This window comes from Haplochromis burtoni, unplaced genomic scaffold, assembly GCF_018398535.1.
Source record: "Haplochromis burtoni strain Fernald_Lab_line unplaced genomic scaffold, NCSU_Asbu1 Contig_413, whole genome shotgun sequence".
Lineage (NCBI taxonomy): Eukaryota > Metazoa > Chordata > Actinopteri > Cichliformes > Cichlidae > Haplochromis > Haplochromis burtoni.
Window position 1 is genome coordinate 477,763 of NW_024582774.1, and position 17,754 is coordinate 495,516.

The following is a 17,754-nucleotide window of genomic DNA, read 5'->3' on the forward strand; positions in this document are numbered from 1 at the left end:
CACTTTTTCATATCACCATTGTCAAATTTTAGAAAAATCCAAGTTTTTAAATTTTACTAATTTCAAATCATTTAAATCTGCCTGTCTATTACACAAAGTTATACATGGTCTGGCGCCTCCACCAATCAGTGATTTTATTAAACAAAAGTCTAGCAGTGTTGCCGGGTGTCGACTGACTCGAGCCGCTGTTAGAGGTGATTGTGAACTGGCACTCAGACGGACCACCTGTTCACAGATGCTCTGTCATATCAGGGAGTGAGCTTCTGGAATAGTCTTCCACTGTCAGTGAGGGAAGTACAAGTCTCCCCATCTTTAAGAGTCACTTAAACGGGCGGCTGAGGGACACACAAACATGTGATCATGTTTAATAATCATGTTTTATATTGGACGTGAAAAAGAGTTAGTGTATTACAAAAAGGGAAACAACTGTTAGTGCCATGGGTGAACACAATATCACGATGGTCAGGGCATGTGCAATACTGGGGTTTGTGCGATATAATTGATGTGTTTCCGTTATTGTTATCTATACTGTCCTCTGTGTCCACTCTCCTTGTCATTGTTTGTTCTAGTATAATGTGATCACTGTTTTTGTCACATGACCTGTAAATAGTGTCTCTGTATGTTTTTACTAACTTGTGTTTAACACCAACCTGCCAGAGGGTCTGCAGATGCAAATTAGCCCAAGGCTGTAATCTGGCATATTTACATTTGTTAAAATGTTCATTAATATGTATTGCCCCTCTTTCTAAAAATAAATAAATAAATAAAATAGCACATTGTTTTTAATAGGAAAACACTGTACAGGGGAGTGTGACTGCAGTAGGGAACAGGAAACAACAGAACACGTTTTATTGCATTAACTATGATGCTGAAAGGAGACAACTGATCGAAAAGCTGGACGATATGAGAGTGAAGTTGGACTTGCTTGATTTATTTCGCACGAACTCTATAAGTGAAAGTTATCAGGCTGTGTTTTGGTTCTTAAGGCAGACCCATTTGTTCAGGAGGATTTGATTTTTTTCTCTTGTCTTTTCGGTGCACACTCCACACCAGTTGGTGGCTGTAATGCGTCATTTTGCTGTTTGCCAACCATATAAAGAAGAAGAAGAAGAAGAAGAAGGCGGCGGAGCGCAGCACCTTAGACCCGCCCCTTCTCTGGCCACTCGTCGATCGAGCACATCCGCAGTTAAACATCCTGGAGCCAGCTCAGAGAAGCTGTGTATACCAGAGGCCACAAGAAAAACGCACGACTATTACCAGAGGGGGATACACATGGCGTTATTTGCACAAAAATAACGCCATAGACACAGCGTGAGCACACTCAGCCCAGCACGTATTCGACAGCTGTGGTCTTCCTCCGTTCCTACTTCCGGCCACGTGACCAATTGGCTCGATTGAGGTCGCGCGTCTTTCAGAGTTGGCGCGTATCTTCAGACTGTAGGTGCTGTAAGTTCCCAGCTGAGCACAAAGAAGTCTCCTGCTACGCAGTCTTGTTTTTTAACCGAGAACATGTCTGACTGGACCAAAGAGCGGCGACGTGAGGATCACAACATCGAGCACGAAAAAAGGTCTGTTTACATTCCCGCCTCAGTCTGTCATTAGCGGCTAAACCTTTGTGTTCGTTAAATGGAAGCCACTGCGTCAGATTAGCTTAACCTTTGTCTGCAAACATGATCTGGACATTTTGAAGGCTAAAAAACATTTGTTGTACCTGATGGACCTGCGTGACTCTAGTACACGCAGTGTTCTTGCTAGTATCTATGGTTACCTTATTTTCTTTAAGCTCGTAGAAGCTAGCAGTCTGTAGCAGGTCTGTCGTGAACAGTGGACCTGACAGTGACGCTAGCTAACAGTGCGGGTAAAAAGGTGACGGTAAGGCGTTAAATACAGACAACTGCTAAAGCTAACGCTCGAGTACATTGTGGACTGTGAATGCTAAGTGTAACACACAAGTGAGTGGATGAACCGTGACAGGTGGTTAACAGCTGTAGTTGTAACGTCTGATGTTAGAATACGCGGTCCTAAGTGCCCTCCAGGAAAAACAAGAGTCACAGATGGATGATGGTCCGCACAATCGGAAGAAGTTGGCGGGAGAAATAGTCTATTAAAGGAAGTGTATGGCTCCAGTTTTACCCACTGTACTCAACTAACCATTTATTATTGAAGAAAGTTCAGCTTCTCTAGACTTTAATCTGTCTAAGAAGGTTTAAAAGAAATTCCCGGATTTTGAAACAGTTAGTGCAGCTTTGCCGTTTTTGAATACGGAGACGTGAAACGATCATGAGTGTTTTCCTGCGTGGGACCGTGCGTCCCACCGTGTGGTTGCAGTCCATGCATGTATTTGCTGCTTTTGCATTTTTAACAGCCGTGATTTTTTTTCTAATTTGACACAGAAGAGAATGTTTTTGAGACGTGTTTGCAGAAATCTAATATCAAAACAAGAATGAATTAGCATGTTTAAATCTGCACGTGTTTTGTGTCTTCTTGTGTAGCTTTGGCCCATCTCGGTGGTCCCACTGCAGGAAGAGGGGGATCAATGGGAGCCTGCGGAGCAACAGCGAGGCAGATGATATTGATAGAGGAAGGAACGGACACACCGACTCCAGCTACAAACACCCTGATCGCAGACATACTAGGTGAGAGTAAGATCAGTTAATGTGGAAAGTGATAAACATGTAACGCAGCGGACTTGTAACTGAAAAGCCACGAGGCGGCTGAAGCTTTGTGGGTTTTTGGCGTTTGTTGGGGAAATGTTTCACACTGGACCAAAAAGCCACAGCTTCAATGGCCCTGCTCAAAGGTGCTTTGTTAAATGTAGACCGTGCAGTGTGAGAATTTCATTGGTCTGTGTAGTTCACATCCAAACTCCAGTGAAGGCTCGAGAAGAAAACAAGTGTTTTTTTAAATTAAAATAAATAACACAGTGGTTGTAAAGTAATATTTGGTCAATTATTAGAATGATTTTAGTTTGAATGGTAGTGTTTAAAAAAATCTAACTACACTATAACTGAGTGAAGCAAGCCAGTCTCTGCTAAAAATCAGGTTACTGACTCCATTACCAACATGTGGCCACGACATCTGCTGGAACTGTAGCAGTAACATCCCTGTGTGTGTGTAACCTGTGGTATTGTCCTCCTAGCTTCACTACACCAGAGAGCACAGGCTCAGTGTCCCGCTGTGGTCGGCAGGCTGACTGGGGCAGCCAGGTGGAGGACGATGAGATGAGGAGGGATGTGCACAGAGACATGCAGCGGTAATTAAACAGTTTCTGCATCATTTCAGGTGTCTTTTAAGCACATGAAAGCAGATACTCTCTTCCTGTTTTGGATTGCAGACTCACTGTTTGCACTGTGTTCAGTTACAGGAGGAGGATACTGGGGGCAGAATTCACCCAGAGGGAGAGAAGGGCCTCGTCTGGCTCGTCTGGAAGGTATCTCATTCTCTCACAGACCTTTAAACTCAGAATATTCACGAACTGATGGAACACTCGCTTCTCAAACCACATATCCACCTGCAGCTATACAAGTGTGCAATGTAGTTTTACCATTAATAAGGCAAGACAAAATGTATTCATCCCCAAAATGATGGAAACATGAAATAAAATCAATGCAGTATCACCGAACAACAGCGAGTACGGTAAAACAGATTGCACTAATGGAGCTCAGTTATGTGGTAACAAAAAGTAAAGTGCTCAGCATCAGAATATGATGCGATAAATATCATATCTGCTATGAGACGATGAGGGTTTCTGTCCTTGTGACAGCGAGGCTGAAACGCGACGTGTCAAACATCGCTTTAACTGCCATGTCACGGCTTTGAGCTCGTTACTAATGTAAAAACTCCGAGTTTTGTTCATTAAACGGTAACACAGGCTTGTTTAACACGACAGTAACTTTTAAAATTTTCGAAAACTTTGTGTTTCCAATCATTTACGAGTAAAATCATTATGAAGGAAGTCGGGCTCTTGTCGCGTTGAATGTTAGAGTTGTCTTTGTATTGTGTGCACGGGACTAAATGTGTCTGTGTGCTGCAGCTGTGACTCCAGAGAGGGAGATAACATGGAAACCGATGAAGCTGTGTTGCTACGACGACAGAAACAGATCAACTATGGCAAGAACACGCTGGCCTACGACCGCTACATCAAAGAAGTTCCTAAGTAGGTCGACAGAGACGCGTGCTGTGGAGCATCCAGTGTAAAGCCTGCCCGCTGCTGGTGTGTGTAATACACTGGTCAGCATTAACCCTCGTGTTTCTTCTTTTCAGACACATGCGTCAGCCAGGCGTTCATCCAAAAACTCCCAATAAGTTCAGGAAGTACAGTCGTCGCTCCTGGGACCAGCAGATCAAACTGTGGAAGGTCAAACTACACGCCTGGGACCCCCCTGCAGAGGAAGGCCAGGACAAGACCCTCGATGTCGTGTAAGACACTCGTACACGTTCTGCACGTCGTCAGTCAGCTGCTGGCCGTCCTCATGTATGATGTGTATATTTCTCCTTCTCCCACCAGTGAGGAGCTCAACCTTGATGATGTAATGGACATTGAACTAGATTTCCCAACCATTACTGACTCCCAGAACACCCAGACCTCGCTGCCGATACACAGCCTGTCAGTGGAGGTGAGTGGAAGTCACTGAGGTGCTGCTGAAATGTCGAGGCCCACACGTGCTGACGACTAACAATCGTAGCGTTTGATTCAGAGGTTTTGACTGAAACTTTCTGGAACCTTGGTTTAAATATTTATCTGGTCCATTGTTTAGACGATCATCAGTTTTTAAGAAAATAAAGATGATGATGATGGTGGTGGGATTGCTTGTAAACTTGGCACAAAAAGAAAGGAAGCGTGTTTGCTCAGCTTTCTCTTTGCTCAACTCTGCTGTTTGGATTTATTCTGGCAAATGTGGCCCATTTAAGGTGAAACAAGCAGGCTGTCCAATGGGAGCAAACACAGGTCTCCTTACTTGTTGTGCAAAGTTTAATCCACAGATGAAAAAGCCACCCTTACAAACACTGTATTAAATGATATCGTTTGTGTTGTGTTGCTCAGGATGAAGACTGCGGTACTCCGGTCAAAGTACAAAGGACAGCGGAGCCTAATATTGCATAGCTTGTTATTGAATGGTTCAGTCCTCCCCCCACATCGACTTCACACAGTCCACTCAGAAAAAACTGCTGCAGCTGCCAGCCAAGAGTCTGTGGACACACTCTGTGTCTTTGGCTGGTAGTCACTGATTATTATTAATATTGAGTTTTGTTTTCACCATATGTTTCTCCATCCATCGTTTGGGCCATTTGTTGTAGTTTATCTGTTCCGAGTATTTTATGACAAGATTTTACATTTTTAACGACGCATGTTTCAGAATTTGGTATTCAAAAAACCCCACTTGCTGTACCAGTGAGAGGCCTGTTGGAGTGTGCATCTAGTTTTGTGCAAATGCGAGCTTACTTCTCTCATATTCTACCTGAGAAGATTCCAGATGCATAGAAACTGTCTGAACTCGGAGGAGTCGTCTTAATAGAAACGGAGGCAATGATGTTGTTTTGAGTTCTCCTTGAGAAATATTGGGCTCTGGCTTTTTGTTTTAATACAAATGTAATTGTTTCTTACTGCTGTATCTTTAATAGAACTTGAAATAAAAAAACAAACAAATAAATAAAACAAACAAGAAAAATCAATGTTTCTTCTTTTTTTTTTTGGCTAAAAACTGTTGAAAACTTGGTCCATCATTGGACAGCATGCCACAGATTTAAATAGTGACTTTGAAACCAGAGTTTCTCTGACACACTTCACACAGCTGATGTAGTAATTACTGGAAAATGTGTGTTGAACTGGAATACTGTATGAGCTCACACATAACCAGTGTTGTATGCTAGGGAGCATAGATAACCAGAACTGCCCGGCACTGGTTGTTAGGTTTGTATTGTTGATTGTCATTTATGCTTAGAAATATTTACTTATATATGCTTAGAGTTTTGTAATTAGTTGCAGATTGGTAGAGGTTTTGATCCTTGATAGTCTGCAAACTTTGTGTGTATTAGACAGCACTTTGGGAGCATGAGAGGTCATACCGTGTCTTATTGTTTTATGGTAGGATTAACGTAGTTGCGTCTGTTCTAGTCTAAGTGCTCTTTGTTTAGATGAACTGCAGGACTTCCTCACCGTGTTATCTAGGATGAACCATCTAGGGTGAGGGGGAGGCTACCCTCTTCCTGACCAAGGATGTTTGACCCTTTGATCAGCAGTCACACCCACACAACAAAAACAAACAACACACCACACACACACACACACACACACACACAAGGTACTCTTTGTGTGTATGTAGACGTCATATGTTAATGAACTTATGCATATTCATGTAACCTCAATAAAAGAACAGTGGTACGGGAGAACGGACGAGAGCAACTGGGGTCAAGCGAAGGAACGGTGCCTGTCCGGTTCTCTCCCGTGCACGAGAAACATGAAGAAGCTTGCCTACTTGTGTCTTGCTTTGCAGTGTAATTATATTGCCTTCAACGTTCCAGCGGATGGGTTCAAGCTACAAACCTATCACTGGTGAGAATCTGTTTAGCTTAGTTTAGGAGCGCTGGGGAAATAAGGCTCATCTGTCTGACTTATGTCTTCGATCGAGGCTTGGACGAAGGTGGACAAACTGATTTGTGTGCTCTTATAAATCTATGTGTGGGACATCAAAAAAGATGGAAGAATGACGGGAACAACATAAGGGGGCGCTGTTGTGCACGCAAACGTTTAATCCACGCAAAGTACTGAGGAGAAGAAGAGTGCGCGAGAAGACGAAGAAGAGCAGCAAAGAAATTATCTGTTTCTGTGCAGGTTAATTTATTTACGAACTCAGAAACCAAAGCAGGAGAAGACCATGCTGAGAGCGTGTCTGAGAGGGGCTAATGCTACCGCCCGGGTAAGCCTGCTGCCTGCTGCCTGCTCCGCGGGCTAACGTTAGCGTGTTGTCATTCAGTGACCCAGAGCCTGCTTCAAGGTGCCACAGTGAATTTACTAGTTCGGGCTGTTAACTCTTCGGTGCTGTCGAGCGCTGTATTTGATGCCATGCAATTGGTTGTGGACGCTGTCGGAACAGCGCAGCATGCTAACGTTAGCCGGGTTTCTTCCGGTGACAGATGGATAATGGCGTTTTAAGCATAACCAAGCTAACGAGTTTGGCTAAGTTTGAGCGGAGAGGTCATCATGGCAAAAACCAAAACTTGTCTGTTTGACCTTTTATCGGCCCCAGGTTTGATACCAGCTAACCGGCGCAGTATTTTATGCTACTAGCGGCACTCGCCTTTAAACGCGTTTGCACGTAGACGTGGTATTTTTAATGAATCAGAACAAACGCTGCAGGTTGTCTTCGTAAAATCCACAAATACTAACGCGTGATGTGCGTTCTCGAAAACTTTGTTCTGTTTCTGGGATTAAGTGTGCAGCCAGACTTCTGTACAGTGACAGAAAGGTGGCTCTCACCTGTTAAAGTGGGCCGGAATAAGTTTGACATCCCTGGGCTACAGCATCACACTGTTGCACCTCGGCTCTTCTTTCCACCGGACACGGTAACATGTTCGTCTCTGCCGGACAGCTTGGATGTGTTCGCCATGTACCTGAATCTGTATTTACAAAATAAGAGTGCAGTTTACTGCTCAGAAATCATGCTTTGTACTTCATTTGCTGATCTGTTTTAAATGGTTTTGCTTATTGTTGTTTAGATTTAATCACGATAAATTAATTATCTTTATGATTTAACAGCAAGTGACAAACTGTGCTAAACTTATTACTTACTTATTACTAAAACCCATATATTACTTACGCTACAGTTAATGGGCAAGCTCGTGTGTGACGTGAATATCATGAAATTTAAAATTGAAATCATCAAATGCTGATTAGCTGGTTGTGATCGACCTGTCGGTATAGCACTGCGCCTCTGCCAGCTCGGCTGCTCTGCGCAGTATCTCAGCTGCTCCTGGGACTGCGCTCTGCGCTGTTTCAGTCCAGTCCTTGTTTATGTTGGCACACCCACCCCTGTCTGTTTCTCCTCTAAATCAGTGATTTCTTGACTGCCACCTTCCCACTGAAAAATTCAATTGATGAAGCTGTCCTGAAACTAACCCGTGTCCATCCAAGCAGTGTGGCACCGTCCTGACAGAGAATGAAACCTCTGTTTCTGAAGGCTATTTAATGTAATTACAAGAAAGCGTGGCTCAGAGTGCTCAGGCTGTTTTGAAGAGTAAAGGTGTTCAGACAAAGTACTGATTTTCAGGCTTGTTAGAATTGCACAAAGTCTGTTTTTACCTTATGAACAGCATCTCTGCACCTAAGCCTAGCTAGCCCTCCGCACTCCACAGACACTGAACGTCGCTCTAAAACCTCAACATCAGTATGGAAACCTAAATATTGCTCCTCAGAGGGGAAACGTTGTCACATTCTTTCACTGTACTGTCAGCAACACAATGAGTGTCCTAATGCATGCTTAATAATCTGGGAAAGTAAATCCCAGACAGCTGATTCTGTTCTTCAGGACATGCCTCGCTCAGTTTATTATCGTACCAGCTGGGAGAGGGTGAAGGCGGCGGCATGACAGACAGCTTCAGCCACACAAACAACCACATAATAACATGAACTGAGGCTACAGATCACGACTAATAACACTGCGCTGATGTTAGAGACCTGGCTTTATTCATCCATCCCAGACACCAGCTATGGCTAGCAGGCTACACGTAACATCTCTGTGGTTAGAGGCCTGAGGCTGCACGTGCACGTCGACCATCTGGGAGTCGAGCAGGTGCTTAAAGGTACATCTGTCACCGTCTTACAATGCTGTGATTGCAGCCCTTCCACCAACTCTGTCAATCGTACTCATGGCCATTCATCACTACACATGACAGTTTCCATATTAACACTCATGAAACTGACCTCAGGCCCATCGTTAGTCCGATTAGCGACCAATGAAAACACAATGTCCAGCTGAACAAATCGAATCAAACTTTGTGTGTGTAAAGACACGTGTTTGAGTGTGTATGCGTGCTCTTACTGAGCCCTTTCCAGTTGGCCTGGATCTCTGGAGTGAGACTGCTGACTTCCCTTTGAAACTGTCGTTTGGCTTCGTTAACCAGTTCACTGTACTGGGAGACGATCTTAGCCTCTGACTCTGCAGACTGAACCTTTAGTTGGTAACATTTGTTAGCAGAAGAACAGAGAGGTGTGAATAGAAAAGGACGAGTTAATAATCATGACAGTGGTGAAGATAACACAGCCAACACTAACTGCACATAGTGCCGGTCACTAGAGTCTAATAGGTCATACCACACACATGCTCACAGGGTGTGGGCAAAATGATAATCGTATTTCTGATGACAGAGAAAAGGAAACATTTTATCGACACTCACAGCTTGCAGGCAGCAACATTTGTAAGGAAATGAGGAAAATCAAAGGCATTTTGTATCCTTGTTTTAAAATGAGTGTGTATCTACTGAAACAAGGCGCTGCCAGCAGTGCAAAGTAGTGATACAGTATTATATCCAGTCATATCTCAGCATAGAAGGAGCCTACGTAGCGCTCCCATCACATGGACTGGAGCTGCAAATATAGCTGCTGGGTTGAGTCACCTCCTCACAAGTTTTCTTGCCTATTTTACAAAGTACTGTGCTTTGATGCCAAGGTAGCTCTTATGTTTGGTACTGGCCAACGGAGGCTAACGTGCTGCTGTCACTTTCATTCAGTTTACAGCTGAGAGGTGCAAATGTGAACGTGAGCCTCAGAAAGGAAGCAAACAGGTCACTTTAATCTCCTGTAGTCGTCCACAATGCACCAAAAAAGAAAACAAACTTTACCTTCATGACCATTTTGTCCAAGTCCACAACCATGTTATGGAGATTCTCCTCTGCTGCTAAAACCAGCGGGCGAACAGAGGATATCTTCAGCCCTTTGGACTCGTCAATCACTGACCTGAGACTGTCCAAGGACTCGCTGCAAGGAAAGACATGTGCTGATAAGGAAGACTGCCAAAATAATTGAGTTAGGCAGAGATGTACACGGCACGCTGCACTCATCACAGCCCTGAAGGCTGAGTGATTATTACATCTTTCAGATTAACCTTGTGCCACACTGGTCATCAGAATTAAAGAAACACTTTCACTCCAAGCAGAAGAAATCACAATTTAAAGAAAGAACATTTATGATTTTCAAGCTAAGTGGAAAAGAAAGAATTCTTCTTCACACACATTCAAGTTTGTAATAAGTATGTTTGTGTGTGTGTGTGTGTTTGTGTTACTTGGCTTTCGACAGAGCGGCTCTGGCATCGTTCAAAGCCGTGGTTCTATCAGCAAGAGCAGCTTCCAGGTCCTTCCACTGGTTTGACTTCTCCTCAGGAAGAACCTAAGTTTAAGAAGAACTTCGATAAATCTACTGCAAAACAGTGACGCTTCCCATTCAGTGAGCCTTAAACATTACTAATACAGCGCTGTGGTGGGTGGACCACACAGGCCACAGCAAGCAATGTATCTGATTAAAAACAAGAGTACGCAGGTCTTCAGTGACAGCGCTGCTGTGAGACGATGCCCAGTCCAGTGGTCTGCAGGACATGTGGGCTTGAGGCAAAGATGGAGTCCTGCCTCATTCATCAGCCTCGATGGAGCGTTTGCAGGTGTGAGCTGGGGATGTCAAATAGATACATAGAAACATTCATGTGGAATTGAAACATATGGATACTTATTCGCAACAGTATCCATCAGACAGGCAGGCGGACAGCAGCTCCACCCTCACCATCAGCTGTAGTAGCAACACTGAACATTTACTGCCATCAGATTCTGTTTAGCAGTTATTAGAAATGTTTCCCTGACCAGCGCACATGTTACCATTAGTCATTTAATGTAAGGTAATACTATTACTTTGTTACTCTATTGAAGTAGGTATGTGTACTTTACTTGAGTATTTAATTTTTACTTATACTCCCTACATTTTGAAATAAATATCTGTGCTCTTTAGATTTACCAACAGACTCATCTATAGTTTATACTCCGAGGTTAGCGGGCAGGAGGCGTGCAGGTATCTGTGCTACAGAAAAGGAAGCATGAAGTGTGCAAGTGGTCCCTGCATTAGTGGTTAGATCTGTCCCGACAAGAGTTACACAGAAACCAAACAGACTAAACCAGAGCTGTGAAACACTAAAGAGCTGTGCCCAGAGATTCTACTGTACTCTACTGAAAACAATCTGAACATCACAGGCTTCCTTCAGCCACACCAGCACACCGTCACTCTCCCTCCACCCTGCGGCCTTTGGCTCAGAATCAGTCCATCACAGACGGTCCATTTACAAAAGTACTGGACGCTCAGCTCCCAGCAGACTGACCTACTGTATGAAAACCCCGGGGGACTTCCTTCTCGAGTTAACACATTCACCACAGAACACTGGACTAAGTTCAAGGACTCAAACTCGTCCCAGGTTTTTAGTAGATGGACCGACAGTATCCAACGTCGCCTTCAAGCTGAGGGGTAAAAAAGGCCCTAAAGGGCACGGTGGCCTGCTTTGGTTTTCCAAAAGTACAATCACTGATTTGTACTTCATGTTACATTTGGAGTACCAGCTGAGCACAGTCCCCATTTGCTGGGGGTATTAAAACATAAAGGTTGGCACATGCCTTCCTTATGAAGTGCTTGCTGTTTACCTCTGCTTCCATAGCCTCCTTCAGTTTGTCTGTGTGCTGCATGATAGCCTGCAGGGCTGCTTCTTGCGCTCCTATGGCCTGCAGAGTAGCTTTGGCTGAGCTCGCCAGTGAGTCTTCAAGACTGGCTGATACCGCTGCAAAGCAATCACACAGGAAGACAGAGACATTTACTGTCTATAAAATGACACGTCATTATTCAAGTGGTCAGTATGCAACGACGTCACTCTTTGTGTTTGTGTGTGTGGTTGTGGTTGTGTGTGTGTGTGTTTGTGTGTGTGTGTGTGTGTGTGTGTGTGTGTGTGTGTGTGTGTGTGTGTGTGTGTATGTGTTTGTATCTGTCATCCTACATGCTGAAATATCCTGTTCCTCCTGCTCTTGTTGAGCAAGTCTAGCAGCCACTTCTTCTACTGGACGCTCTTTCATTGGTTCTGTGGGTGCAGGATGGACCGCTGTCGCCTCCTTGTGTTCATGGCACTCATTGCACTCTTCGAGAGAAAACACACAAACACAGACCTAAAACAACCCCAGTAATCCTCGAGACTGCTGGACTTTCAGCCATGAAAGAACATGAAGTGCTATTATTGTATGTTCACACCACGAATGAAGGTTTTGCAAAACCTTTGCAAATGTAGATGCCTCAGTGACACGTTAAAAACGTGCAGATTTGCTTCTTGCTTCATATTCTGTCTCCGGCATTAAATGAAAACTACCGTAACTATTTACTCAACCTGGGCTATTGCACAAGTTAACTAGTCTCCATCCATGTTTCACACAACATGGAGAACTCATGGAGACCAGCAGGTTTGATGCACAATCAAACCTTCTTGCTGTGAGGTGCAAATGCTAATCACTACCATCATCCTGACCAACATAATAATCATATGTGTGCTACATTTTGCAATGACTATTATTTTGTTTGTTTCAACATTATGAATTTAATCGTGAACGTCTACAGATCCACAACAGAAAGCATCCCCTATTGTGGAAGCTTGTAAGTGTAAACAGAATTGGTCCTAGCACTGAACCCTGTGGAACTCCATAATTAACCTCAGTGTGTGAAGAGGACTCTCCATTTACATGCACAAACTGGAGTCTATTAGATAGATATGATACAAACCACTGCAGCGCAGTACCTGTAATACCTACAGCATGTTCTAATCGCTCTAATAGGATATTATGGTCGACAGTATCGAACGCTGCACTGAGGTCTAGCAGGACAAGCACAGAGATGAGTCCACTGTCAGAGGCCATAAGAAGATCATTTGTAACCTTCACTAAAGCTGTTTCTGTGCTGTGATGAGCTCTGAAACCTGACTGAAACTCTTCAAATAAACCTCTGCAGATGATCTGTTAGCTGTTTGACAACTACTCTTTCAAGGATGTTTGATATGAAAGGAAGGTTGGAGATTGGCCTATAATTAGCTAAGACTGCTGGGTCTAGAGATGCTTTTTGAGTAAAGGTTTAACTACAGCCAGCTTGAAGGCCTGTGGTACATAGCCGATCATTAGAGATAGGTTGATCATATTTAAGATCGAAGAATTAATTAATGGCAGGACTTCTTTGAGCAGTTTTGTAGGAATGGGGTCTAAAAGACACGTTGATGGTTTGGAGGAAGTAATTATTGAAGTTAACTCAGAAAGTTTTTGAGAATTATACCACGGAGTCAGGTACTTCTGATTAGAGACCTTAGTTTTCACAGGAGCTACAGTATCCAGAGTCGTACGTAGTGAGGAGGTGAAATTATTAACAAGATAATCGACCTCTGTTGGAGCAGCGTTCAGATAGCTGCTCTGCTCTGTGTTGGTACAGGGCATTGAGATGATAACAGTGGGTGGATTATATTCTTAAACTTAGTTACAGCGCTTTCAGAAAGACATCTACTGTGATAAGTTACAGGTTACATGTATTACGAGAGTCGTTATTACTAAAGGAAGCCGACTAACTAAACATCTGAGCAGGAAAGTGCAGGAGAGAACGGTTAGTCGACTACAGACTCTGGATAAAGCACGTAAAGACAACATATCAATATTTAATTCAATTGGCTAAAACACTGCTGTGCTTGTAACAGGAACAGGAAGTGGTACTCTACTGCACAGAGCGCCAACACCAAGTCCGAGCTCCACCCAAAGGAGAGGATTTAATCGTATATACCATGTGCCCACTGTGGATTTGTCTGTGGTTTAGATACTGGCTCTTCTAAGCTGCCGCCCAGAATTTTGCTTTGTGCTGCATAATGACAATAAAGAAGGACAGCAGAGCGTGCAGTGGTCAGCACTGTAGCCTCACAGCAAGGTCCTGTTTCAGTGATGATACCTTTGACTGCTGCTGCCTCTGTGTCACATGGAGCAGGGACTGATGGGACCTCACCGATGGCTGAGATGATATGAGTCGCCTCTGCTGAGGCCTCTAAATGGGACACAAATACAGAAGGCAAGAGCCGCTCAGGAGCTTCCATGTGTGTCACCACACGCAAAGCCACTCATACACATAGTAAAGACCATCCATCTACTGGTTTCATCATCACTTCAGCTTCAGCTACAGTGAGGTAGTATTTATGGCAGCATAATGGCTTTAAAGCTATCAAAGATACAATGGCTGCTACAAACTAAGAAGCCTAATAGCAGTGCAAAATGAAATTTCACATGGGAGCAGAGCAACAACAGGAGAGTATAGGAGAAGACAGCTTACCCTGAGAGGCTTCTGCTGGGGCTAAACAACAGAGCGCACATTTACAAACATCTCAAAGAAGAACGGGTGGAGCTAGCAGCTAACAGAGCACACCGCCCCCCCAGAGTGGAGAGTTTGCATCAGCAGATATTAAATGTTGGCTCGTCCCAGAGACATTTACAAGTGAGGCTGATTTGAATGAACTTGAATTAAAATAATATTAACTTCATAATGTAAATAATGATATTACGGCACTGTCGAGATGGCTGATGATCAGGCTGCCTCTGGTGAACACTTTCATGAAACAACTGCATCCTTTGAACACCATCACAGTGGATTTTAAATCTAACTGTCAAGATGAGACTGAAGTGATGGAAGCTGAAAATCCTTCCAAGTCCATCGCTGCCTTTAGTGTAGAATCCACGGACGTCACAAAACGCCACCTTTGGTTTTGCAACTGAAAGCGTGCTCTACAAGAGTCAGGTGACCAACTTTATACTATCACAGATTCCTGGTGCTATTTCAATCAGCAGTTACAATGTCAGCAAAACTAGTGACCTTGTACAGCACATTCCTTTACATGCATTATGAGGTGTCGCTAGATTTTCTTGCACGCTCAGTCGTCCAGGTAAAGAAATGTGGACGCAGCATCTTCAGCGTGTGAAAGTGGGTAAAATGCTCTCCCACTATGTTTTGACAGTCTACCTCTTCCAGGCTGTTCTTGTTTTTGCTAAATGTTGCACAGGGTGTCCCCTAACCAAGGAAGGACTTTTGCGATTACCCACTTTAATCCCTCTGTCCTACAGGCTTCTCAGTGTCGCTGAGGTCGCGAGTGCATTTCTTCTTTTAAAGAATTTACCAGGTTACTGACTCGGCCTCTCCTACGGTTGTTGCCAGCTCTCTCATACATCTGTTGGGTTTTCAGCGTAACGCTGGCCTCACTCACTGTACCAACATCACTTTGGAGCGCTTACTGCAAATTCCAGAAAAACAAACCAAACACAAGTCCAACTTTATCTGTTTCATCTGTAATGGAGTCCTTACAAACTTTGCCTCTGAACGTGGTTTATTAAGATATACAAGTGTCTATAATGAATAACTCAATAATCCAATACTAGTGTTAGAATCCTTGAAATGAAGCTGCGCTGGAATCACATCTTGGCTGAGTTCAAACCCACTGTGGTGGTGTACAAACACAACAGCCCCTTACTGTCACTGCACAGATGCAATGAAACTGTGGGCGCTCCACCCGACTACTGTGAACGAACTATAACAAAACGGAAATAGAAATAAAGCTGATAGAATCAGAGCACATGATAAAAGGCAGATGGCAACATGAAGCCATGAGTTATAATGACAGTGGGCGCCACACTTACCCTGTAGGCTCTGTGCAGGCTGACTGGGGGCGGGGCTGGAGTCTTTGACCGGACCCTCGGCTCCCTCCTTCTTCGCCGACTTCTTCACTTGTTTTTCTATCATAGAGGGCGGCTGGGCCAACTCCACCTTAACAGCAACCATTTAAATCGAAGCATACGTTATTACAGTGTGGTTCTAAAAATGTGGTTATTCTTTCTATACAAATATTTATATTGTATTGTGTGGAAGCTTATTAGCTGATATCACCAATTCTGAGTCGAATTTTAACAGACACACACTGGAAAGGTGGAGGTATGGGGGTGGAGGTATGGGGGTGGAGGTATGGGGCTTCAATGCAGTCTGATCATTTGAAAAGCCATTGTAACGTACAGTGAATCCTCCTTAAACCATCAGATACTCACACATGGAGAGCCAGTAAAAGAAAAAATGTTCGACTTCAATTCTTCTGAACTGACGGTGAAACACAAACTTTGTGTCCTGTAACTATGACTAGGATGAGCTGAGCACCGTACCCGTTTCTTTATGGGGAGGCCAGGATCTTGGGCAGCGGGTCCCAAGGCCAAACCCAGCAGCCAGTCTGAGTACGGGACGTTCTTCTCAACCGCTGCTCTGAACTTATGGTCCCATTTGGCGTAGAGTACGGTCCCTCCAATGCCACCACTTACTGTCAGCAAGCCAGCAACAACCACTTTGGAAGCACTACTGAAATGAAAAAGGACAAGCAGACATGAATGAATGGACAGTCTCGCTAACGGCCTTTGGGAAGGGACGCTGCACTCTGTGTGTATCCTAGTTCAGCCGACTTGCATATAGTGATCTCAGGAGGAAAGCGATGCTGTAGAAGCGGCACGCTCTTCACTACGATAGCACTGAAGATCTTCTCTTGAGGATGAGAGATCCGTGTTTTGAAACGACAGGGAGCAGTCGCATGTAAACGTGGAGCCAGAGCGCAGCGGCCAGCGGGACACAGATTTTGGTGGCAGGCACAGCACATGTCGCATCCATGTGAGAGGCCCTTAAGAAGACAGCTGAAGCCCATGTGCTAGTCCTAAACAATTCATTAGTGTACTGTGTGTGTTGGTGTGTGAATGGGCTCATTGAGTGCAGCACGGAGAAGATCTTGGAGAACGCACGGCTGCCGTGAACACTCAGAACAAGACCTCTGAGTGAAAAACTGGATTACATCTGGAGGGGCTCGCTCGAATAACACCTTTGAGCGCAAATTCGATCACATCTTGGGGAAGTGCACTGCGGTCGTGAGTTCTCAGAACCACCTGGGTTGGCTGGAAGACTGTTTACTTAGCCTGGCAGGGCGAAGGACACTGTCTCAGCTGAACTCTGGACACACACACACATACACTCACACACTGATCCCCCCTCCCTTTCCAAACGCCTTCGATGCTTGTGCCCTCCCGGGGAAGATGGCGGTCGACTGGACCAGCGCAGACATGCTGCAGGACCGGATGCGCTGTCTACACCGGCTCTCTCTCACCCTTTACCCGCCCCTGTTGCTTGTCTTGTGTTTCTATGGTGTGTTGATAGTCATGTGCTTTTTGTGCTGAGGTGTTTTTTCTGTTATCAAACTGTTCTCCCACTAGGAGCTCAGTCTGAGTGGAGTTTTTTTCTCCTCCTCTTACCTCATGTTATGTATTTTCGTTGTTTTTTTCCTATCAGCCGACCTTTCTGACATGTCTCCCCAATGTGATGTTTGTGTAAAGTTGGTCAGAAGGTTCCTTTGTAAGTGCGCATGCGCCATTAGCGTGCTGCCTGCTGTAACCCTAATTTCCTTCGGGATTAATAAAGTATTCTGATTACCTGCTCTCTCCTGCTGTGTAGTGCCGACACTGCTGCAGACTGGTAAGAGGGATTCTCCTGTAGTTCTTCTGGAAAGTGGTGAGGAAAGTGTGGCAGTGAAAAGAAATCCATGTCACACAGATCCAGAACGGGCACACGTTCACAGCAAGCACAGAGCAACAAATTTCAGTGCAAGCAACAGACTACACAATGTTTTCCTTATCGTCATATAAAAGATTGAGGAA

General features: G+C 44.4%; 3 protein-coding genes across 7 annotated transcripts in view; 2 read left to right on the forward strand and 1 right to left on the reverse strand.

Moving 5' to 3' along the window:
- The first annotated feature begins 1,125 nt into the window (after positions 1 to 1,125).
- Positions 1,126 to 5,669, forward strand: LOC102291404 (stem-loop binding protein). The gene is made up of 8 exons (XM_005944900.3): positions 1,126 to 1,568; positions 2,493 to 2,636; positions 3,140 to 3,253; positions 3,359 to 3,430; positions 4,034 to 4,156; positions 4,264 to 4,419; positions 4,508 to 4,616; positions 5,045 to 5,669. Exons 1-8 carry the CDS (start codon positions 1,510 to 1,512, stop codon positions 5,102 to 5,104), a joined length of 837 nt encoding a protein of 278 aa, XP_005944962.1. The 5' UTR covers positions 1,126 to 1,509; the 3' UTR covers positions 5,105 to 5,669.
- A 1,076-nt stretch (positions 5,670 to 6,745) lies between these two features.
- immt (inner membrane protein, mitochondrial (mitofilin)) overlaps positions 6,746 to 17,754 on the forward strand; it is a gene marked incomplete in the record, with an annotated part of 22,895 nt that continues 11,886 nt past the window's right edge. For all 3 annotated transcript variants that reach the window (XM_014340935.2, XM_042213060.1, XM_042213061.1), the window contains 1 exon segment: positions 6,746 to 6,917. In XM_014340935.2, coding sequence (XP_014196421.1) covers positions 6,876 to 6,917 — 42 coding nt within the window.
- Positions 8,711 to 17,740, reverse strand: LOC121812038 (MICOS complex subunit MIC60-like). Of its 3 annotated transcripts, XM_042213062.1 has the most exons (10): positions 17,531 to 17,740; positions 16,228 to 16,417; positions 15,715 to 15,841; positions 14,360 to 14,380; positions 13,985 to 14,077; positions 12,018 to 12,155; positions 11,671 to 11,804; positions 10,278 to 10,381; positions 9,838 to 9,973; positions 8,712 to 9,168 (listed from the first exon to the last, which is right to left on the reverse strand). In XM_042213062.1, exons 3-10 carry the CDS (start codon positions 15,815 to 15,817, stop codon positions 8,986 to 8,988), a joined length of 912 nt encoding a protein of 303 aa, XP_042068996.1. In that variant the 5' UTR covers positions 15,818 to 15,841; positions 16,228 to 16,417; positions 17,531 to 17,740; the 3' UTR covers positions 8,712 to 8,985. The 3 variants fall into 3 exon arrangements, with proteins under 3 accessions (XP_042068998.1, XP_042068996.1, XP_042068997.1); XM_042213063.1 differs by lacking the exon at positions 14,360 to 14,380 and having other exon boundaries at positions 8,713 to 9,168; positions 17,531 to 17,738; XM_042213064.1 differs by lacking the exons at positions 13,985 to 14,077; positions 14,360 to 14,380 and having other exon boundaries at positions 8,711 to 9,168.

Bases quoted from the DNA above. Each gene is read 5' to 3' on its own strand.
- LOC102291404 (XM_005944900.3), top strand. From the start codon at position 1,510: ATGTCTGACTGGACCAAAGAGCGGCGACGTGAGGATCACAACATCGAG. The intron at 4,420-4,507 runs GTAAGACACTCG...TTCTCCCACCAG, and splicing joins GACAAGACCCTCGATGTCGT to TGAGGAGCTCAACCTTGATG. The intron at 4,617-5,044 runs GTGAGTGGAAGT...TGTGTTGCTCAG, and splicing joins TACACAGCCTGTCAGTGGAG to GATGAAGACTGCGGTACTCC.
- LOC121812038 (XM_042213062.1), bottom strand. From the start codon at position 15,817: ATGATAGAAAAACAAGTGAAGAAGTCGGCGAAGAAGGAGGGAGCCGAG. The intron at 12,156-13,984 runs GTATCATCACTG...TTTCTCTCGAAG, and splicing joins AGAGGCAGCAGCAGTCAAAG to AGTGCAATGAGTGCCATGAA. The intron at 10,382-11,670 runs GTAAACAGCAAG...TCTTAAACTTAG, and splicing joins AGGAGGCTATGGAAGCAGAG to GTTCTTCCTGAGGAGAAGTC.